Source organism: Simochromis diagramma, unplaced genomic scaffold (genome assembly GCF_900408965.1).
Source record: "Simochromis diagramma unplaced genomic scaffold, fSimDia1.1 OVJJ01000107.1, whole genome shotgun sequence".
NCBI classification, from domain to species: Eukaryota; Metazoa; Chordata; class Actinopteri; order Cichliformes; family Cichlidae; genus Simochromis; species Simochromis diagramma.
Window position 1 is genome coordinate 4636403 of NW_024387209.1, and position 23749 is coordinate 4660151.

The following is a 23749-nucleotide window of genomic DNA, read 5'->3' on the forward strand; positions in this document are numbered from 1 at the left end:
ATAACAGGAGCTGTGCCGTCAGGCTGACTTGGTTGACCCGGCCGCTGGACTGACCGTCGATTGAGTGAAAAGCACTCAGGCTTATATGATGACCGCATGGCCTATTTTAGCCCAGAGACCCACATATGTGCTGTAGTGTCTAGGTCACTTTACAGCGGATGACTTCACATATGGAGCTCAGGGATGTCTGCACGGTGCTTCTGGCCTTTTTCCGAAAAAACGGCGGCAGTAAAAATGGAGAAAAAGTCAAGATGGGGTGAGTTTTGAGCTGCAATTTTCAGCTTTTGGCAGAGGTTTTTGGAGCCCTTTGATCATTTTCAGGTCTGTGAAGGAATTTGTCATTGAAGGTTAGAGCTGAATAAAGGGGGATGCAGTTTTGATGAATAGAAATAGTTTTGAATGAAGCGTTTGAAGTCATTGTGGCTTCTGACAGCTGTATGGCAAAAAGAGGAAGAGGACTGGAAGTTTTTCATATGCTAACTGTATCACCCGCTCTGTTCTGACAGTGCATCGTTTTGTACCGCTGCGGATCGCTGTCACATGAAGAGCTCTGAGCTCGTGTGCGTTCTCCGTGTGTGTGTGCGTGTTTGAGAGGAGGCGAGAGGGGTGTGTTAGCCTTAACATCGTCGACCCCAGGCTGAAAATTGATTGGAGTCTTAATTGTATTTCCTGGACTGCTGACAAGCACCACACTTGAAATTCAGCCGGTGCGCCACAAGGGTCAGGAGAGTCAGAATTGGCATTTGCCTTTTGTCCTTTCCTTCATCTCTCCTTCCCAGAATGATGCTTTGAGTAGGTCCCTGCAAGCACTTTGAGATTAATCACACTATCACACTGAGCATGTTTTTTATGTAAACTAATGCTCTGTCATCTGAGGGTTATATTCCATCCATCAAAAGCATTTAGCGTACTCCCTTTCTCTCACATATGTTTCAAGTAGCTGACTTTAGCAGAGACAAATTGCACTGTTTACTTGTCTTGTTTAGCTGGGAGCTTGTCCTGTTCTTTACTTAGCTCTGGAAACATACGTTTGCTTATTTAAATGCACTATTTTAATGCTCGAGGAACTGCATTACTTCATAATTACCTCTCTCGCAAACACTTTCTAACAAATTAATGCTAATTATTCAAAGCACTCTTAGTCATAGTGCTGGCTGCATGAGTTGCTGAAGAAAATGAGATTAGAACGAGTAGTTCAGGCACAAGACGTCAGATCACAGTTCAAAATTCAAGCAGATGAACTACAAGTCAGTTCCAAAAACTGCTGATGCTCTGTTAGCTGTCAGGAATAAGAGAATTTAGGGATTTTCAAATAAATTGGAAACCCTATTTAATTGAATATGATTTTTATGAGATTGAAGAAATTAATTTGCTTGTAGATTTAAGCATTTACATTATGATTAGGACAATAAAAGACTGAAAAAGTAAGGTAATGATAAAAAAATAGAAACACCTAGTGCAACCTATGAGGTTAATTAGTAAGATAACTGGATGTACACTTACCAGACTCTTCATTAGGTCCGTCTGTTCAACTGCTCATTAATACAAATGGCACATGGCAACTTCTACTGAAGTTCACAACGAGCATCAGGGGAAAAAAGTGATTTAAGTGACTTTGAATGTGGTATGGCTGTTGGTACCTGAAGGGCAGATCTGATTTCTCCCCACACAACCATCACTAGGGTTTACAAAGGACACACTTCTAGATCTGAAAAAGAGAAAACATCCAGGGATCGGCAGTTCTTTGGGTAAAAATGATTGTCACTGATGTCAGAGGAGAATTGGCAGAATGCTTGAAGCTGTCAGGAAGGCAAACGTAGCTCAAATAACCACTTGTTATGAGCAAACTACGCAGAAGAGCATCTCAGCAGCAACAGAAGACCACACCAGGTGCCATTCTGTTTAGCTAACAACAGGAAACTATGGCCATAGTTTACACGGGCTCACGAAATCGGACAATACTAGATTGGAAAAACGTGTCCTGGTCTGATGAGTCTTGATTTCTGTTGTGACATTAGCATAAAAAACATGAAAGCACTGATCCACTGAACACTGGTTGGATGTACAACTCTGCAGCAACTCTTTGATGCTATCATGTCACTATGAACTCTGAGAAATGTTTCCAGCAGCTTGTCATATCTGTACTACAAAGAATTAAGGCAGCTCTGAAGGCCAACAGTATGTAAAATGGTAGTTCACCACTCTGTAAAGGTTTGTGAGGACAAATGCTTTAAACGTTTCAGAGAAATTTGAAAATTTCAAAGAATTTGCAGATTCCTGCATCTACAGTATATAACATCATTTACACAGTAACAAAATTCAGAGGAACTGTGTTCATAAAAGACGAGGCTGAAAACTAATATTCAGTGGCCATGTACCTCGGGCCCTCGGTGCATTGAAAACCGGATTGATTCTGTAGTTGGAAATCACTGCGTGGGTGCATTCATTGTTGGATCTTCAAATGCAAGTAAAAATTTATAGTGTACAGGAAAAAAAGGGGATGTTTCGAGCTCAGAAGATCTCAGATCTTATTGGAAATCCTGGAGACAGGAGCAATAACTCTGAGGAACATATTCAGGTCTGGAGCCACGTACGCTGCCAGCAGATGACTTTTTTAGAGAAGGCTTTGCCTATTTCAGCAAGACAACGCCAAACTAAAGTCTGCAAAAAAAAATAAAAAAAAATCTAAGCAGCAAAAAGAGGAAAACACTGCTGTCAAAGCCACAGGAGCTGGTCTCTTCAGTTCCCAAATGCTTACAGAGTGATGTTCAAAGAGGAGGTGATGCAACGCTGTGGTAAACATGTCCCTGTCCCCAAGTAACAAACGAGCATAAAATAGAATTTCAACAACATTTTTTTTAATATGTTGCCTTTATAACATTTCCTGGTCACATATGGACGTTAAATGATTTGCAAATCTGTGGAAATGTGGTTGTAGCTGTAGCAAACGGAGAAAACGGGAGAGTTATCGGCACGCAGAATAAATCTTTAGTCCAGATGGAGCCAGATTTTTTTTTCTGTCAACAATGAGGACCTCCAGTCCCCCAGCACCACCGCAAAACTTCAAAGTCTTTCTGCCCGAGCCTTCAAAAGGACCAAAGTCTATCCAGTGAGATGCCACACACACACACACGCGCGTACACACACACACACACACACACACACACACACACACACACACACACACACACACACACACACACACACACACACATATCTGTGGCTTCAGTGATCTCTGAAATGGAAGTGGTATGGAAAACGAGGCACCTCCAGAGCGCACCGGGTCTGTTTAGAAACACAAAGGCTCTCTTTCAGGTGTGCCACAAAACCAGACCTTCTCCCTCCTCCACCTCCTCCTCCTTCTCCAGCCACAATATGAGCAGCAGGCTGGCATCCTGAGGCATCAAAGTGTTTCTCACCATCCTGCCACTTTAGTAAAGTGAAGGTCACTGAGGCCTTGCCAGTTCACAGCGAGTTATGCAGGTGTGGACTTGTGTGCAACAAAACCAAACGTTTTGCCAAACCATGTCATTCATGTATTCATTTAATTCTTCTGCTTCGCTTTGCCGGCTTATCTGGTGCATGTTTTCATGTATTAGAATAATTTCGACTCCATCTGTTGTGTTGCTTAATGAAATGTCATCGCAGTTTAGGTTTAAAAGCCCCCTCCACACACACACACACATTTACCCCACACACTGCTCTACATATTTATAGTGCATTCTCATAAATTGTTGGCAATTCGTTCCTGAATTGTCGCGGATGAGATCAACAAAATAATGAAGTGCTGTTCAGAATCAGCTCATGCACGTCACGTTCGGTTGGAATCAAGAGTCGCAGCTTGAGAAACCGAGTGTGAAACTGAAGGTTAGGTGTTTTAAAAAAAAAAGACCTTTGTGAGTTCTTGAAAAATAGCCTGGGATTTATCTCTCAGGCTGATAGATATCTCAGTGGCATGTTAATACACAGAGGCAGACACTGGTGCTATATCTGTTGGTGGTCACCTGCCCAAATCCCCTCAGCCCCAAGGACGGCAACCGCTTGCAATGCTGATCATGTTCGTCCTTGACCCATGTCGGCGTCTCCGGACACCGAAGCTGTCCGTGTCTACGCCCTCTTTCCTCTATAGGTTGTGCTGATTAAGGGCAGCATTTAAAGCAGAAACTGGAGCAATCTGCCATCAGCTCTGCCTGACTGCCGCTTTGACTGTTCGGTCAGCAGCTAGCAGCCTGATTACAGCCGGCTTTATGGCTCAGCCTGGACAGATGGTGTTCCTCCTCTGCCCTGCCTCCATGTGCTCATTTTCACCCACTACCACATAGCCGACAGCCACTGCTGATCACTGAAAAACCACCAGGAACATCGTTGTGCTCTTCTGCCTTTGGCTCCAAAAATATGAATGGATCAAACCACTGGTCAGTCACGACATTATAAAAATGAAGACAGACAAAATGAGGAGCACTGGTTATCGTTGGGTCCTGGTATTTTTATGGTTTCTACTTTGCACTTTGTTAGTCCACCAAAATCTGTTGCAGACCACACACACAACTCCCCAGGTGGCACCAGCTTCCTTGAAAATGGCAATGCTCCCTACCATAACGCTAAAATAAGAAAGACAATAAGAAAGGGAAAGAATAGCGTCCATGGGAGAGGCCAAGGAGAAAACCACTGCTGACCAAAAACAACACAATGGTTCATCTCACATTTACCAAAAACATCTGGATGATCCCAAGAAAATATTCTGTGGACTGACGAGACAAAAGCTGAACTTTGTGGAAGGTTTAAGTCCCGTTACATCTGACATAAAACTAACAGCATTTCATAAAAAGATCATCACAGCAACAGTCAAACATGGTGGCGGTAGTGTGATGGGGCTGCTTTGCTGCTTCAGGACGACTTGCTGTAACTGATGGAACCTTGAATTCTGCTCTGAAGGAGGATGTCTGACCACCAGTTTATGCTCTGAAGCTCAAGAGCACTTGGGTTTCGCAGCAGGACAATGATCAGAAACACAGCAGCGAGTCCACCTCAGAATGACTCAAAAAAAAAAAAAAGTTTTGGAGTGGTCGAGTCAAAGTCTGGACTTATATTGGATTGAGATGCTTTGCATTGTCCTTAAACAGGCCGTTCATGCTGGAAAACCCTCCAATGTGTCTGAATTAAAACAATTCTGCAAAGAAGAGTGGACGTAATTCTTCCACAGTGATGTGAAACACTGATTTCCAGTTTACACAAACTCTTGATTGCAGTTCTTGCTGCCAAGGGCGGCACAACCAGTAATTAGGTTTAGGAGGCAGTTCATTTTTTCACACAGGGACAGGTAGGTTTGGATAAAATTGATCCCTTAATAAATGAAATCATCATTTAAAAACTGCATTTTGAATTTACTCAGGTTATCTTGACATATGTAAGTGTGACAAATATATAAAAAACTAATAAATCAGAAAGGAAGTTTCCTCACAACACTGTACGTGAGAATCCTTAAACCTTGGAGAATTTCTTTGAATTACACAAGTATTTTTTAAACTGTATAACAGTGTCCTTGTAGCCCCCACATACAGTTTATGAATGTTTGACATTCTTGTACAAATAAGTCAAAACTTTGATAACATTGCCTGTAAATGTGTAAAGGACTTCCAGAAATTGATTGAAACTCTGGTTGGTTAAACTTTTTGAATGATTCATGCACTTTTGCACTGCCTCAGTAAGTAATACAAGGCCTTCTGTCACACTGACAGGCACATGAGTCACGACTTTGAGGCTAGAGAAAAAAGGAGGTGATAGTCCTTGCTAATGCAAATAGCATGCAGCATTGAATGTCGCTCTGAACGTTCAAATTTCCATCTCAACTCCTTCCGTGTGGGTCCTTCCTTGTTTAACTTCACCGCAAATCAAACCAATCAAAAGTTGAAGAAGAAGATGGTGTCATGAATCCAGATGATTCCCAGCTGACAGTGTCAATGTTTTTTCTTTTGTCGAGACTTTTTTAAAATTTATTTATTTTTTTACAAAGACTGCCTGTTACTCTGGATCCTCTGGTGCTCCTGAATGTCAGTTTCATCTTATCACTTCCATTTACATGATCCCAGCTGGGCCCGAGATTATCTTTCACAGCTTATCTGGTGCTGGGGTAGGTTTTCTTTTCTTTTTCACAGAATCACAAAGTGAACGCCTGTGAGGTGAAAGGTCACCGTACAGCGCTGGGGATTGAGAGGGCATGTGGCTGCTATTCAGATGGAAATAGGTAGAGGTGTTTTCACTCTTTGGTACCTGTTCTGCATGCAGCTTGCAGCGTTCGCAGCACAAAATGGAAGCAAAAGATTGTTTCTGAGCAGACGGGGGCCTTGAAGGTCAGGGTCGCTCGCTTGGTTTGTGCTGCCGTGATTGCGCTTAATTCAAGTCATCAGCGGACGTGAATACGGCTGTGCGCTGACACACGGCTAGAAAATCTCACACAATAAGTCAGTAAACACTGCGACTGCAGTTTTTTGCACTCAGTCTGGTCATTTTGGACGACATGTTCCTCGCATAGCGAAAGGAGCAGAAGTTGGGATTCAGTCCAGAAAAATTACGACTCATCCATCTTGTGTCTCTGGCTCTGATTCAGTCCCATTCCCCTTTCTATTTTCACTTCTGAGCCATTTGTGTGTGTGTGTTTGTGTGGGCTTTCTTATGGAGAGTATTAAAACAAAGGAAGAAGAACGCAATGATCCGTTTCAAACAGCAAACCTTTAGCTTGAAAACAGATTCCATGTCAGATGTTTTTAGCCGAACATTTGACTCTGCTCATCATTTTGAGGCTGCTGGTATCACATGGGTTGGGATGTTTTATATACTGTTGAGGTCATTTGGACCTTGGCTCTGAGTTACTATCTTTTTTGGAGTAGTGGAACCTAAAACTCTGAAAGGCACCGTTATTAGCCTTTATCTATCTTTGTTTTTGCTTGGGTGAGCGTGCATGAGAACAAGAAGTCCTCAAAATTAAATTAAAAAATGCACCACCCTGCAGAAAAACACATCTGCCAGTACATGCCTCAAATCTGACGGTGGTGGTGGAGGTTTTATTAGATTTTTCAGGAAAGATGAGGGTTTGGTTTACAGTAAGACAGGAAAATACAGTACATGCACTACCCCATCTAAAAATGGGGCAGGTGCAGGGCCAGAAGACGTATCAACACATGAAAAAGTCCAGCTTTACCTATTTATTATTAATATTATTTATTGTTTGGGATCATTATCATGATGAAAAATGAAGATGTTACCAATCAGATGCTTTTACCAACAATTTTGACAACACTCAGACCTAATTTCATGTGTAAAAAAACGTATTTAGAGCTAACAGGAAAATAAACTGTTTTAAAACTACACTTCTTCACTCCTACATGTTTTGTTGACCCTACATGCACCCTGAGCTCCTCCGTACGCACACAGTGGCAATGTATAACATTAGCATACTTCCTCCTTTGCTGGGTTGATATTTAGCAATGATGTTGTATGAAATAAAATAAAATAAAGAACTTAATATTAGTTTTAAGGACATTATAGCCTCTGACTTTTAGGTCTCCACATCATCATCATTTCCCACTAATGCATCTTTTTTTCTCATGATGTGTGTTTCGTGTGCGCAGGATGGAAGAGACAGTGCGGTCACTGCTGCAGAATCAGGGTGTCCTGGAGCAGACTGCTGTGGACACGGTGGACATCATGAAGGTCTACAAGGTAAACTCTCATTCAACATATCATTACAGTGAGACTGTGATGCCAGTGATGGTCCAGAAGGAGGTTATTCTTAAAGCTGCTTCAATCTTAGGAAAAGGTACAGAAATAATGAAAGGACAAATGAAGTTTGTTATTTTCAGAATTTATTTACTGACATGCAGTGATCATTTAGTAGAGACATGCGTCTTTGTCTTCCACTGTTTGTTTTTTCTTATTTAGCTGAGAGCCTGGGTATTGACTAAAGCCAGACTGAGTCAAGGTGAAAGAATTCATTCCCGGCCCTGTTATGTAAGAGAAATAGCTGCTGGGATTGAGCAGAAATGCAGAAAGAATAAGTAATACCGTGTATTTTTGAAGCTCGGGTCACCTTTGGGGTCTCACTTCACAATTTGGAGCTGAACATGTTTACACAGTGTTGCAGTGCAGAAATGCTTCGCTCGGTCTATCATCAGTGGGGCATTATCTGAGAGGCCTAACTATAGAAAACAAATGTTCTTTTGCCCCCAGCTATGTGTGCTGCATTCATTTGTAGTCTTGAAAATACTTCAGACTCTTAGAGTATTTATTAAGCCTCACTGGTCGTTTGTTTCTTATATGTCACACTAGGGGCACACGGTAACTACAGTGTCCATAAAGCAGCAGCCACATTATTGTCTTTAACTTCGAGCCGGTGAAATGAGAGCGAAATGCCTCGAGGGAGGAGAAGAAAAGGGCAGCCACTAGTTCATGAAGTATGCAATAAAAAGAGTGTCTTTATTAATGACTACATGTGTATATCACAAGACAGGAATAGATGCAGAAAAAAAATAATCCTTGACTGATGAGTGCGAATCAAAGTGTCCCGAATAAAGAACAAGGACCGTAAAGTTCACTGTCAGTGGCTCTATTGCTTATGTATTCCACTGAGTACATGTGAAACATGGGTTTAGCAGCCATAATAATAGACTCATGTCTGAAAGTTGTCCTGAGGCGCAAAAGCTTCATCACAAAAATACAACTCGACAGTGCAGTCTTATGAAATATATATCAAATGAATCCACTTTGTTAATATGCAGATAGCGTTGTCTGTTGTCTGTGCATATAAAATAATCCCTTAAAAAGGGAGTGTGAGGGGAAGAAACACTCAGTCAGTGGTGTTAAAAAATTTGGGGTTCTGAGCATGAAGTACTAAATCTGCAGTTCGTCTAATGGCCACTTGAGGCTGTTCTCCAAAAGCGATTCAATTCACCCTGGACACCCATGTTAGAAAATACTTTACAGCTATAGAAAGCACATTTACAGTTTAATACAAGAGTGTTTCTGACTTCTGTGCTTCCTTCTTCACAAAAACTCTGAGTGGGGTTAATTTTTTAATAACATTTGCTAACCTTTGGTTGTAGGTGGGATTTGAACCTTACTCTCCCAAGTGAAACTTCTGTACTCTTTATCTAAAGCCTTAAAAGGAAAACAATGGGCAAACTTGAGGAAACTCAAGAGCCAACTTTGATAAATTGTCCATTAAATACTGGAATTAGGGGTAGCAACTGTGCTAATGGATTTCTGCTACTACCCACTTCCACTAATTGGACTTAATTGGATCTGAGGAAAAATATGACTTGCTGTGATGTATAGAAGATTGTGGTTTATGAATTAAGTTAGAGTATTTTATTACAGTGTAATTAAATCTATACCGTAGATACATCATAACCATTAACACTGAAGAAACCCTCTGCCATTTCCTGACATGCACCTCCATTGCCTCGATGTAGCCCAAAACACCTTTGATTGGCCTGTTTATGCATTTTCAGCTACTTCTTCTGCTGCCATTTTCAAAAGCGACTGTAAGATAAGGGATCAACTTGAAGACAGAAAATCAGCCACCAAATTGGTTTTTGGTGCCAAAAGTGCACGAACAGGTATAAATTCTGGCAACGGTATTGGCTACTTGCCTTGGCTCAACACAGAAGTCTAAAATAAGCTTTAGTCTCTTACTTAGGCACCTGTTATCAGATGGCACCTTGCTAACTACACTTGCTAGTGTTAGCTTATAGCTTAGAACTCGTTGTACTCCAAACATGGTAACTTTTGCCGTCAAAATATCAACAAGAACGCTAACACTGCAAAGTTTTTTAACTGCAGAAGGTGGAAATCTAGAAAAACCCATTGCAATTAAACAACAGGGAGACTCCCCTCTCAATTGTTCTTTGCCCCTCCTACCAGTCAGTGCTAATTTTTGTCTTCAAGTGAGATTTGAACTCTACTCTCCCAAGTGAAAGTTCTGTGCTCTTTATTTAAAGCCTAAAGACAGACCAACAGGAAGATCAGGAATCTATATCCCCCTCAAAACCTTAGCTAGTATATTCTGAAAGGCTACTATATATATACAAGATATGTTTTTTATGGTAGCCTATATTGTACTACATTACCATTAGTATGTTAGCATGCCAGCTCTCTACACAGTGAACTGCTAGCTAGATTAAAGCAAATTAAAATGGATATACATCACATAAACCTTCATGGAAACGATCACAAAATGATAACAGATATGTGAAGGACTTGGGTTTCTTTATCTATTTTAGCAACAGAAGTCAAAAATTTAAAAACAAGCTAAACTCAGTGATCTGCTGCTTGATGTAAACTGTAAACATTTCCTTATGTGATCAGCAGCGGATAGAGAATATACTTGGAGGGTTATTGTGCTATTCCCATATGCTGTATAACTAAACACCAGCCGCTCCTACGCAGTGATGTGCTCCTGCTGCCGCTGCTGTATTCTGTGTATTCAGCAGGCAAACTCAATAACTTGAAAGGGCAACGTGAGGGACAAAGTTCCCTCCCCTCTCCCACTCCAGACTCTCTCTGCGGAGATTATTACAGAGCCCTTTAACGCCGTCTGATGAGCAGTCTCTCAAATCACAGGCATCACAGGCGAACGAAAGCAGACTTAAAACCTTGACTATAAAGTATTGCCTTGAACACAATTGTCTGATGGAATCGAACAAGATTGAAAACCTAATACGTGTTTAGACGACATTTAATCAAGCGGTGGGGTGGGGGTGTATTCTGAAGGACATTATTTCCAATTCCTTTTTGAAGAAAGTAGCAGCTTGGTCTGTGCAGCTTTCAGATTTAAAAAAATATGAGTTGCGGCTATTCATCTGTGATGCTAACCTCATTTTTGTCCAGCACATTAACCGCAGGTGTCTTCAGACTTCATCTGCTGAGGAGGAAAATTTTAAGGCACATGCACAGTGATATGTCACACTCAAGTTCTCACTCTGCTCTTGTGACTTAGGATGCAATAATACCTTCATTGTCATCTAGCTAACATGTTATTAACATTTATTCAACACATCTTTTTACCAAAAGCCTGCAGTTAGTAAGTATGAAGAACTGCAACTAGGGATCACTTCAAGAGGTTTTAGGATCAATCTGAAGGGTCACAAGATGATGAATTTGTGAGGGAAAAAAAAGAAAAATGTGGCTCTGTGCATCAAATTTGGGTCTTTACCATCCAGCTTTTCCTCACATATTTATTTTATCTTGTGAATCTTTGCCTCTTTGAAAACCTGTTCAAATGAAAGAAATCAAAGACCACTGGAGGAGAAAATTGCCCTAAATGATCCAGCACTGAGACACTGCTGATTTTAAAGAAATCAGCCACTCTTGAATATCAGATACAGCAAAGTATTTTACTTCATTCATTTATTCAAGTGCAAGATTTATTGTAGGAAAATAACAATTCTTTTCTCAAGAATCATCAGTATATTCAAGCTGTTATGACTGAGGTTCACTACTGGACTCCTGAATGACCCAAACAAAAGTGCTTACAAATCTCCAGAACCAAGCACTGTATATCAAAGTTTCTAGCTTAACAGGATTAACGTGCTGTTTATCTTGTTGGGAGTTGGAAGGTGTCAAACTGTGTCAGTTAATTGAATTACTGTGATGTAGTAACAATGCAAACATATAAATACCCAGTTTTGCATTTTTGTAAATGGTGAAACCTCTAATAAAAATTCCACTATATTTAAAAGAAATCGTCAATCGTCAGTCCACTAAATGTTATCGCCACAGGCCGAAGACAGAAAAGTCACCAAGGAAGTAAATGTCACCCCTTAATTGGCCAGACTGGATCCCTCATACCTGAGAAGGTTGCTGGAGGAGGAGAGTATGCTGTTTATTTGCAGTTTATATATCAGGAACTATTCAACAACACATTTTTGAGAAATATTTGCAGGCAGTGAAGTGAAATATTGGAAACACTGGTTGTTCTCGATTCTGTCATTATTTGGCTGTTTTTGTCCATACCCATGATTCTCTAGTAAAACTAGAATTTTACTAATTAAAACTCAGTCAGTCAGTTTTAGTTCGTATTACTGCTCACCAAGCACTATTATTTGTCGACTGACTTTTAGTGCCAACTGGAAGTTGATGTTAGAGGAAGTGCAGCTTTGCTTGCCCAGAACTCCAACTGGGCAATCACTGGTTGTGGGCAAGCACTGACTTGGTTTTCCTTGAAAGTCCAAAGACCAAATCTGAGTATATCTCATCAAAAACAATTGTTATTTTGCCCCCAGGTTTATATAATTTTTCTTATTTCAGAAGTTATCTTATACTGGCTACTTCTTGTCTCTTACACTTATTAAGGTACGGTGAAATGCAATATTTAGAGAACATCAGTGCTCAAATTTTATTAACATGTTCAGCCTATGATGAGCGCTTGTAAAGGTCACCAGCTGCAAACACTGGAACCACTATTTTAGGTTTAAAAATGCCAGAGAGCGATGACTTTAATATCTAAACTACTGCCAAAGCAAAATTCACTTCAACTGAAAAGTGGAGTCAGATACTTTTACAGCTTTTAAAGTAAAAAATGCAGAACAAAGCGTGCATCAGAGTTTTCATCTAAGGTGATGTCTTCAAATTGTTTTCTCAGACAAACACAAAAGCTGGAACAATCCACTTTGGGGCTTTTTTTCTTCTTTAAAATTCACTGACATTACTATAAATTGTTTTGTTTTTTTTCAGCCCTTGTAGCAAAGAAGCAGATGATCTTTTCCCATCAAATATTGATGAATAGATGTTTTCAGTGAGCATCTAATGTGAGGCTCCAAAGATCCCTTGAAAAGCATGAATAGTGTTCTAACTGTGACCAAGAGTTTTCTTTTAGCAGTTTGGCGCTAGCCAGACAGTACCTCATTATTAGCTACTTATAACCAGTGTTTAATTATCACAGATGCCAGGAAACACCAGAAGAGAAAAGATTGCTGGCAACGAGACTGCGTGAGACAGACACTGTGTAAGGGCAAAGAGGGAGAGCACAGGATCCCCATTATACAGAAAAGAAAGCCCCTGAAGGTCACTGCCACTCTTTAGAAAACAAGAGAAACATGATTAGGGATTATGGGATGTTTTGGAGCTCTGTTGTTGAAGCTGCTTCCCTGTTGTCCCATCTGCCCATCTGATCCTCTCCCCTTCTCCTTTCTTCTTCATTCACTCCCTCCTTCCCTCTGAGTTCTGCCTTTCACGCCTCCTTAACCGTTTTACCCTGAAACATTTGTCATACCTCTATTTTCAATCCTTTCCTCCCATCTGCTCTGCTTTTTGCTCACCAAATTCATGCTTTGATTTTCTGTTCCTTATTTTTCCCCCCTCTAACCTCTTTTCGCTGTCTGTGCATCAGGATAAACTCTCTGAGGAAGTGCAGAAACAGCACGGCGGCCCAGTAGAGAAGGGCTCCCTGCCGGTGACTCAAGCAGAGCTGGACCCCAGGCTGCTGCTGAATCCTGAACATGATGCCAGCCAAGCAGAAGAGGATAAAGACAAAACCAAGCTCCTGCTGGAGCGCCTCAAGGCCCTGGAGGTACTAACTCGCCACCACGCATTTCTGTTGTCTCTTTAAGTCTCTCCTGCTTTGAATTTTTCAGCTTTCTTTTTCTCTCTGCCTACCTCCTTTTCCTTCTGAGTTTTCTTCATTCGTGCCTCTGTATACTTCTTGCATCCACACTCCTAGCCACCCCTGGCTATCCTTTGTGGCCAGCCCGTCTGACAGTTGTCAGAGTCCTTGCTTGGTTGTGTCTGAAAGCATGACAGCTCATCAAATTCTCTGGTCTCCTTCATTTGGAGAGCAAAGTCATCCTGTGAGAATCGCCGCCGGGGCCTCGGGCTGTACTCCAGCTTTGGTTTGTTTTCCTCTGCGCTTGGGGATTTGAGCTATACTCCGCCACGAGCCAAAGCAGCCAAAGCAGATGCTCAGCCACAGCGATCTACACTGATTGTTTTTTGTGCTGAAGCCACCGGACACATATCCGCTCAGATCTCTTCAGTAATTAAAGTGCTCAGGCTTAATTAAGTTAGGCTTTTAGTCTTCACTGATACACTCCTAAGTGGCTCCACGTGGCTTTTTGGTTTTGGTGTGGTGAAGGGTGCGTGGCACTCGGTCTTACCCCGAGTCATGTCACTCATTTCATATATTATCATCCCAGTGAGTGGATGTCATCCTTTGTTATTTGTCACATGCATACGGCCAGGAGCTGCCCTCTTCTACCTTCTAGTCTGGCTCAGGAGGCTATTATCCTCCGCTGCATCAGTGATAAACAGAGAGCAACACAGATTATCTAGGAGGAAGTGAAGAAGTAGAAGTAAATGTCATGACCATTTCCTAACCCCAGCCAGACACTTTGTTGCCTAAGCTTAACCCTATTATGCTATATAGAGCACGAGCGATATAGCATTTTTACAACTGATATCGAGATTTGGTGATTTTAAAAATCTGATATTTTATTTCTTTTAGACACACATTACAGTAAACTAATTTTCCAAACATATGTTATGCGTAATGATTAATCATTATTAAGGTAATATGATAACACAGTTTAAACATGATCTTGTTTTATTGGCACGACTCGTCATTTACTTGTTTACGCTCAGCTTGGATCATCTGGTTATTGTTTGTGCCATTCCAAACACATTAAAGAGAGGCTGCAAAGGGAGTGCCCTCTGGTGGACAAACTATGTAACATCAACATTCATAACATGGTTGAAGGGTGTTTTTTCTATCCCTGGTTTACTTTTTAAATTTTCATTTATTGGCCTTTATAAATAGCAAATCCAAAATAGCTACGTTCAGTCGATAATATCAGCCCAGCATATATATATATCATGGTATATATATCAGTCATGCTCTAATGCTACATGTTTTATTAATCAAAAGCAGGCTTGAAGTAGGCCTTTATATGTCAGTAGGTTTTTTTAGTTATTTCAAATATAAAAACTTATTATATATAAAAAGTACACAGTATTGCACCTGTTACTTATGTTAATAGTGTAATATGTATTTAGCTGACTTCATTATAACCCCACACACAGCAGTGTCTCCATACAGCTTGTTTAAGCCAAACCTTGCTAAAAAGTTGCTCTTTTGATAGTAAAGGTTGTTGACCTCTGATATAAACAAACAGCGCACATATTAAATAAAAGTACAGTGAATAAAATTGAAAATAAAAGGCAAGTTGTTAGAAAGCCTGTATAAAAAAATAGTTTTGAGCTCTGGATTAAATGGATAAAGCTTCCACCACCATTCATGCTTCATTCTGCTGAATTTGGTTGCTGTTTTCTGCCCTTTGCTTCTGTTTCACTTGGTGGAGCAACTTGCATTTAATGAGGTGGGAATTACCTACTAGATACTACAGAGTACCTTCTACTCAATTTAATGGGTTCAAAACAAGTGCTCACAAACATTTTTGTGTACACAGGCTGATAATAAAACCAATCCAAATATTTCAGCAGATGCCATCTAACAATTAAAACAATCCAAATGCGTGTAGGAAAATAAAGATGACACTTTGGTAGCAAGAAAGACACATGAAGGAGAAAGAAGTGAAAAAGTAAAAAAAGTCCTCAGAGTGTATTTGATCTTTTCTTCCTTTTGTTTGTTCATCCCTGAAAGAAAACAGACCCTAATTACAGCAAAGTGGCAGATAATTGCCTGCCTGTTGCTCCTCCAGCGGTGAGTTATCTTCTGAGACTGGCGGAAAGTATGGTCAACCTGTCCCTGCGATCCATCTGGTGAAGCGCATTACGGAGACGCTACATTTTAAACAGCTTTATCAAAAGTTATCTGCCGTTTTTATTCCTTGCTGCTGTGTGGGTGATGGATGCACCCCCAGCTAAAGCAGCAGGAACAAAACAGAGGCAATACATCACTGCCCCTCATTGTGCATAAACTCCACTGGCACTAAGTAAGCACCGCCCGGCTCCTGTTTCTGTTTCTCTTCATTAACTTGGCAGGCACGCGCTGCAGTCTGTAACTGGGGCCTAAATGAATACACATAGCACATTCTGGGAGAAATGGCCACTGGTCATTTTACTGATTAGGTGATAAGGGCATTAAAGCTAAAATTGCCCAGGAGTCCACACCTGACAAACACAACCTGATAAATATTTACCAAAGACCCAAAAATGAAAGGGTGTGAGCCTGTTGTAAAACGTGTCAGGGTATATACATTATATATGGATTAGGTTGAGTCTCAAGATGTCTGTACTTTACATATTGGTGGATAAACTGGATAAGCTATAGGTTTGTAATTGCTGTAATATTATTTGACAGCATATCAGCTATGTAAATTGTTTTGATTTTACCCATGCCAGTTTATTACTAGGAAGCACCAAATGACAGGGAGATAAAGTAGAGTACTAGTTGATGAAGAAAATGACTAAAGAGCTAAAGAGCCAAAGAAATGTTCTCAGAGAATGTTGGGGCCCAAAATAGAGCATAAAGAAGAGTCTAATCCTTAAATTATTAGGCGGCTAAACAGTGATTAGTGAGAAAAAACTACTGTCAAAAGAAGATTAGTATCCCATGTACAGTAATTTGAATTTTGCAGTTCTGTTCTTGAACACTCCCACCCTCACATTTACGTGCACTATATGAACTAAAGTGCTGGGCCACCTACACTTCCAGGAGCTGCTCAAGCATAGAAACCCACACCATTAACATGAAGCTCCTGGAGCACAGTTTTTGTGCTGAGGTTAATGCCAGAGGACTTAGCATAGCATGGTTTACGCACTCATTGACTCGGGTCTGTATCTCTATGTAGTCTGCCTTTTCCTGGCTGAGTTGCTGTGGACCTTTAATGCTTCCACTTTCCAGTAACACCACCTACATTTGATTGCGTAATATCTAGGAGTAGGAGTACCGCTCTAAATCCAGTTAGCTCTTTAGCATGACCCGTGGCAAGGTTTTTGATTACAGGTGGGGGGGGGGGGGTTAAGTCCCATTGCCACAGAGGTATAAAATAAAAGATTAAGCTGTGGAACCCAATAATTTTGTCCCTACAGTGTAGATTGGAAGCATTAAAGGTCCACAGCAGGTCCAGTACAAAGCAGGCATCAATGATAACAGGCATGCCATTTGTTATGTCAGACTTTACTCAGCGTTAAATGGAGAAAATGGGGTTCAGTGGGGTTGCAAAGCGGCTTGCAGATGCAAGTTAAATAGACTTTCATGACTTCTATGGGCAACATTAAAGGTGACTTAACTTCCAAGTTTGAAAAATGAAGCCAATGCAGTAGTGCCTTCAACCTACATTCTTTTAAATAATCACTAGGGGGCGACAGCTGTGGTTGCAAAACAAACTTCCAATGCTGTAGATGTCTGTGGGAAAACTCCCCTCAGCCCTGACCTGTGTACACACTTTCCAGATGAGTTCATGAGCTCAGTCATTCATTTTGGATTGTATAAATTATTTAAATTAATTAAATACATTTTCTAAATTATGGTCATTCTAAGGATGAGAAGCACATTAAATGTTTTCACTGTTAGATGCACCCCTCGCTGGTTTCAAAACAGCGGGATGGTAACCGTGACAATATTTCAAACCAGTGGGTGATGTCATGGTAGCTATATCGGTCTTTTGTACTGTCAGTGGTGACTTCAGATAAATCCTGTTTCATTTCTAATGGCAACAAACAGCTTTAAAATGGCCCAAAATAGATTTTTTTCACATAACATGAGCATTATTAAATAATCGAAGGTTTTTAGAGATTATATTATTTAGGCGTCTGCTCTGCCCCAAGTCATGAATAGATTTTAAAGTTAGTTACAAGAATTGTTATTTACACTGACATTATGACTGCAGGGTTGTTGTGGTGTTATAATAATACACTGAACTATGGCAGAATATGATAGTGGGATTACACGGTTTGACTGAGAAGGTTTATTGTCAAATTTTTAGTGCCTGTTGTGCTGAGTTGTACTATTTTCAATGACAGACTAATCCTTTTACCTTGATTCTTGGTCTCAGAAAGCATCATCCCTGAAAAATATTAAATTCCAGTCTCAACACAAAGAAAGTTAATTTTCTGCCACCTGCCAAGGATGTGCTCCCGCTTAAGTGTTTTCCCTGGTGTAGACACCTCAGAGCCACCGCCATTCATTCTTCTAACAGCGACATAACTTAATACAATGAAATGTTTTTACTATTTTGGCATAGTAACCTTGAAATTAAATGCTATATGATTATTTAATATAATATTTCTGGTGTCTTCTGAGGGGCAGGAATGTAAATAATCCGTCCAAACCGTGCTACCTCACAGACCTAAATGTCACATGCATGTGTTTCCATGTGCAGCCCTGTTGCTAAGAGAGCGGTGCACTTCCAGGTTGCTCATCTCTATAACTACAGCACAAAGAAAGAAGGAAAAAAAGCACGTCCAGTCGCCAACACTTACAGACTTGCATGCCACTAAAACAACATAGCAAAACTGATTTTAGGCTGCTCGCGGACGTGTCAGATAGCGCCTCATACTGAAGCTTGAGTTAAAGAAAATGAGCTGCCGTGTAGGCGAGGCTCTGGCTAAATCATCATATATTTTAAAAAGTCATGCTCATTTCTTTTTGGGTGTGAATAAATGGAAGCTGATTTATTTGTTTTTCTCCTTCTGCAGTTAATGATGGGAATATGAGTCTTCGCTGGCACGTTTGAATCATAAATTAAGTTGTGTAACAGTGATAAATACACTGTCAGGGGGATTTCCCAAGCTAAATGCATCTCTTGAAAATAGAAACTAACACATGAGATGCTCGAGCTCTCTTTAATTGCTCAGGCCATTCATTAGATTTGCACTCATAACCACACGTTGCAGGCTTTGAGGCTTTAATTAGTCAGTGTTTCTTTGTAAGACAGCATCGTTGGACTGTTTTGGGTTGTAATCATGTTTCCCATGTTTTCATCAAGGGATTGGTAGTTTCTAGTAAAGGGCAGAGGGCGAGAGAACCAAAGAGTCTGACAGCTCCTAATATGCTGCCTGCCTCTGACAAATTGGAAACTCCCAAAGATCAATAGGACGCTACCTCATCGCTTGGCAAGCAGAGGAGATATTCTTATTAGGTCCGGGCTCCAAACGGCTAGCTGCCGCCCCAAAGTTCAGCATCATAACTTCCATCCCCTTGACCTTTTTCTCAGTTGCACTTGGTAAATTTTTATTGGCTGTCCTGGTTCAAAGTTGACATATGACCTTTGTGAGGGAAGTCTCAGTCTTAGCCGGAGCTACGCTCGATTGCCGCTCCTGTCTCTGTTGTTTTTTGTTGCATCAAACATAACTGGAGTGTGTGTTCTTTGCAGGAGGAGAACTCCACCCTGGCCTTAGAGAATGAGAGTCAAAGGGAGCAGTACGAGCGGTGTCTCGACGAGGTGAGTGCACACCTTGTTTATCTTTATTCATTCCAGGCAACATTCAAGGACGTTGAGTGGCTTGTGAGATGTTTTACTTACCTTGAAACTGAATTTGTTTTGACAGAATAAAATAAATTGTATTGTGGACCTGAAGATTAAGGTTTTAATGAGGTCCTGAGCCATGCTATGGTTATCTTACAGCTTGGCAATTTACTCCAGCCACAGCTCGAGGAAGGCTGGAGAGAATTTGTTGATAATGACAATTAATTTTATTTTTCATGCAACTAAATCTTAACGCACACTCTTTTATCTGACATTTTTTGTCCTTTTTCACATCCTCTGTTTAATTTTAAACTGTTAAGTAACAACACACACACATTTACATAACTCTATACTATCCAGGCTAAATTAATAGAAGATATGATAGTTAATAGCACTTGCCTTTGGAATTTTGTTATGTCTATGTCTGCACTATATGTCAAATAAAGAATCTAAAACTTCACAACTATATGGATACTACTTATTTTCCATAGTTTTAGCAGCTGCAGTATGCAGCGCAAGTAGCTGGTAGGCCATCAACAGTATATCTATACGATGCAAAGACAGGAAGGAAGTCAGGAGTGGGAGGAAGGACATGAGGATAGGCAGACAGTAGGTGTGACAGATGGGTTCAAATTGGAGGTTGGGATACCTGATAACAATTTTCTAAAATTGAAATTCAAAGACACAACTAGAATTTCACTCATCAAAACTGAAGCATAGACTTCTTTACAGGCTGTCAATACAGTTACCCACACATTAAGCTGTATTATTTGACAACTAGTTGCATAAAAAATACTCCAAAAAGCACCGACACCACAAAGACAGCAGCACAAAGTATCTGAAGTTAAGCCTAGTGGACAGCTAGCAGCTAGGTAGGCACTTACTTTTTCCTTAAACAAGGCCAGTTTGCAACAATGTATAATTTTAGAATTATGATAATACCCCATTCTTTCTTTCTTTGGTTTTGTTTTTTCATGCTATAATTCACCAGGAGCTAATGCTAGCTAGTGTGAATAGCATAATACACAACAGAAATGCGGTAATCAGTGCTAAAAATGAAATACAAAGAAACTACTAGAATTTCACTCTTCGAGACTGATGCAGAAGTACAATTATACACACATTAAACTGTAAAAGGCACTAACACTACAAGCACAGTCACTCAAATTAGCTTACGCTAAGCTTATCGTACAGCTGTTATAGCATACGGCTGGTATCCATCCCTCTGTAAAGTTCTCATGGAAGCTGAAATTATTTATAGAGCCAAAAATGGTTCTTGCATTAGCCTTTAAACATGTTTATTTCTGCTGTAAAGTTGGTCATTTTAATATGAAAATCTGTGGGGATTGACTCATACTTGGTGCCAGCCTCAAGTGGCTATTTGAGGTACTGCAGTCTCTTTTGCTCCTTAGCTACTTATTTTTCCTTCTTTTTGTAACTGTAACGTGCAGTTAAGTGCTTGTGATGCAAGTCTGAAATGTCAGCTTGTATGTAGCTTCATCCTGACATGAACCAGTGTTTGTGCAGAAATAGTTTACATAACAATATCACTTCTGTGCCCTCTGGTTATTTTGCGAGAGCTTGTTAAGCACTGTTTAGGGAGCCACATGAGGGAAATGAAGCAGCCCTGGCTCTGGGCTGTGCCTGCTTGCTGAATCACTCCGGGATGGAGGGAGCGCTGCTAAAGGAAAGCATGTCCAGCAGGGACAAGTCGCCCAATTTGTCCTCAAACCGACAAGCTCAGCAGACTGAGCAGATCTGCCGCAGGGTGGGAAAGACTGGTGAGAGCATAAGGGGAAATAAAAATGAGAGGGGGTGAGGAAGAAGATCGAAAGTTAAAAAAAAGAAAAGAAAGTACAGGGAAGCGGGGCCATTGTTATACAGAGCTGCATCCTCGATGGATTGCATCTGGAGTAAACTCAGCCTTCGTCGCCTTTCTGCTTCCCTGCTCTCACTAAGATGGCTCAGCTCGGTTTTGTTGTGTTTATTTGTCAACTGTTTTCCTTTGTGGTTGGCTTTCGGTGGAAGGACGGCTTAGCAATAATCCTGTTTTAATGATGGAGACTGTGTGCGCCCCTCTAACTAGAACAACAGTGTAACAGAAGGGATGATTATTTTTTATGTTACACCAGCTGTCTGTCTGAAATTTTAAAGTCGTTTGTTGTGTTTGTAACTTGTTTCCAGGACGTACAGCGTGCGCAAGTTCACATCCTCTGTCAAACACCATTAACTCCGGTTTGTTTGATCACAAGAGGCAGATCTGTAACTTTGCGGTTCCACAAGCAGGGCTCATTTTGCTATGTTTACCCCATCTCTCTTCGTTCAATAAACGAGAAACGAGGCGCTCGAAAGAGCCGATGGGGCTTCACGGGGTATTAATGAGCAATCAATGGGCAGTAATCGTAGACGCTCCTCCATCGGCGTTGCGGTCTGAAGTGCGAACCGCTCTGAGACCAAGACCCGGGCACAGCAGCACTTAAGTCAGGCACACCTCTGGTACCCTACATCAACCAGGCGCTGTCAATACCACCATTATGCTGTGAGAGCTCAACATTGTCTGCACGAGTGTGTAAAAGAGACACACACACCCAATAGCGGAGGAAAAATGTGCAATGTATTGTGCCACAGCGGTTGCTTGGGCTCATAATAATTCATCCGAGGTGTAAATTGGCTGAGGAAGTACAAACACTCCAAAGTGCAGTGTAAGGGTTTCTATAGAGGCCCGGAAGGGTCATATGAGGTCAAGACTTTATTATGGTGCCAAAGCAGATAAATTATATTCTGTGATGTTTTCTTTTTCTCTTTAAGGTTGCCAATCAAGTCGTGCAGGCGCTTCTAACCCAGAAGGTTTGTTACTTCTTTTTCTCTTAATGCATGCTAATATAAATTAATGGATATACTCTCAGTGTTGTTCTAACTGTCATGTGAATTTTACACTCAGACGATGCTCTTTCTATTTGTCCTCCTGAATCAGGATCTGAGGGAGGAGTGTCTGAAGCTGCGAACAAGGGTTTTCGATCTCGAGCAGCAGAATCGGGCGCTCGGTGTTTTGTTCCAGCAGAAGATCAAGCCGGCCTCGGACCTGCTTCTCCAGGTACGCTGCCCTTCCCAGAACCTACCCTCCTGTCGATACACTACATTGTAGGTGATCAAATGGCAGGAAATGTATCGTTAAACAGCTAAAGAACAAAAAACAAAGAAGAACAGAGTGTGTTCCTCCCCTCAGCCGACCAGACCGGTCGCTGCAGATGGCCGCCCCTCCCTGAGCCTAAGGGAGGTTTCTTCCTGTTAAAAGGGAGTTTTTCCTTCCCACTGTTGCCAAGTGCTTGCTCACAGAGGGTTGTCTAATCGTTGGCCTTTCTCTATATTTTTGTAGAGCCTTTGTCTTTCAATACAAATCACCCTGAGTTGAATGTTGTTCTAATTTGGGGCTATATAAATAAAAGTGAATTAAAAATACAGAGGAGTTCATGGTCCACTCAGTGACTGTAAGATGTCCAGGGCCTGTGGCTGATGATCAGTTAATCGAGTGTTTTAACCCTCTTAATGTGAAGCAGTAAGAAATGATTTAGTTTGCACAGAGCTGCAGAGAGTCCTGTCATATGCAAGCTTTGCAAGATCATACCGTCCTCAGCTACTCCTTTGCCAGTATACTTTTATTTTAGTCTCGCTACTAGCACATAAATGTTTTAGTAATGCACAAAGTACTGTATATAGATATTTGAACTCAAACATAAGTCTTTGCTCTGGCTTCTCCAATCGAAACAGCCACCTCCTCGGGTTACTGGAACAGTTTATGTCTCCTGTTGCTCAGACAAGTTACTGACAAACTTGAGCAGCAGACTGAATATCATATTATATAGTTAAATTTTATAGTTATTAATATTACTTATCCTGAAAAAAATTCAAGGTATACATTTTAAAAATTAAGTAGGTCAGTTTGGGGTCCTATAGTTTTAGCCTGAGTTCGCATATCCACACTCAAACATGGTGGAAAGAACTCCAGTAAACGACCCTGAGTACTTCTTCTCATGCATTTGAAGTTGTTTTCCATCTTTAGTTGTTTTTAAAGAGCTCTGGGGTCCTAACCAGAGAAAGAGACTGCTAAAAAAGAAAAGAAAAAATAACCCGTAAACACTTTGATTGTTTGCGGGTTTACATCTTTCTCTCTAAGCTTACATATGTGCCGTTTTAATGTTACTTTTATAGTTTTATGTTGAGGATTCACATGAAATCGGGACTCCCTGCAGCACGGCTTTCTACATTAAAAACTATGTTGGAAGTCTTTAAATGGCAGATACAAACTTAAAACATCTCCTGCCTTCCCCCAA

The 23749-nt window shown here is 40.8% G+C and overlaps 1 protein-coding gene across 11 annotated transcripts in view; it reads left to right on the forward strand.

Moving 5' to 3' along the window:
- The window catches only part of LOC120746080 (nck-associated protein 5-like), a 176747-nt gene that overhangs the window by 112109 nt on the left and 40889 nt on the right, over positions 1-23749 (forward strand). For all 11 annotated transcript variants that reach the window (XM_040051344.1, XM_040051335.1, XM_040051333.1 and 8 more), the window contains 5 exons: positions 7629-7719; positions 13385-13564; positions 19326-19394; positions 22227-22265; positions 22393-22512. In XM_040051344.1, the coding sequence (XP_039907278.1) occupies positions 7629-7719; positions 13385-13564; positions 19326-19394; positions 22227-22265; positions 22393-22512 (499 nt within the window). The remainder of the gene's footprint in view (positions 1-7628; positions 7720-13384; positions 13565-19325; positions 19395-22226; positions 22266-22392; positions 22513-23749) is intronic.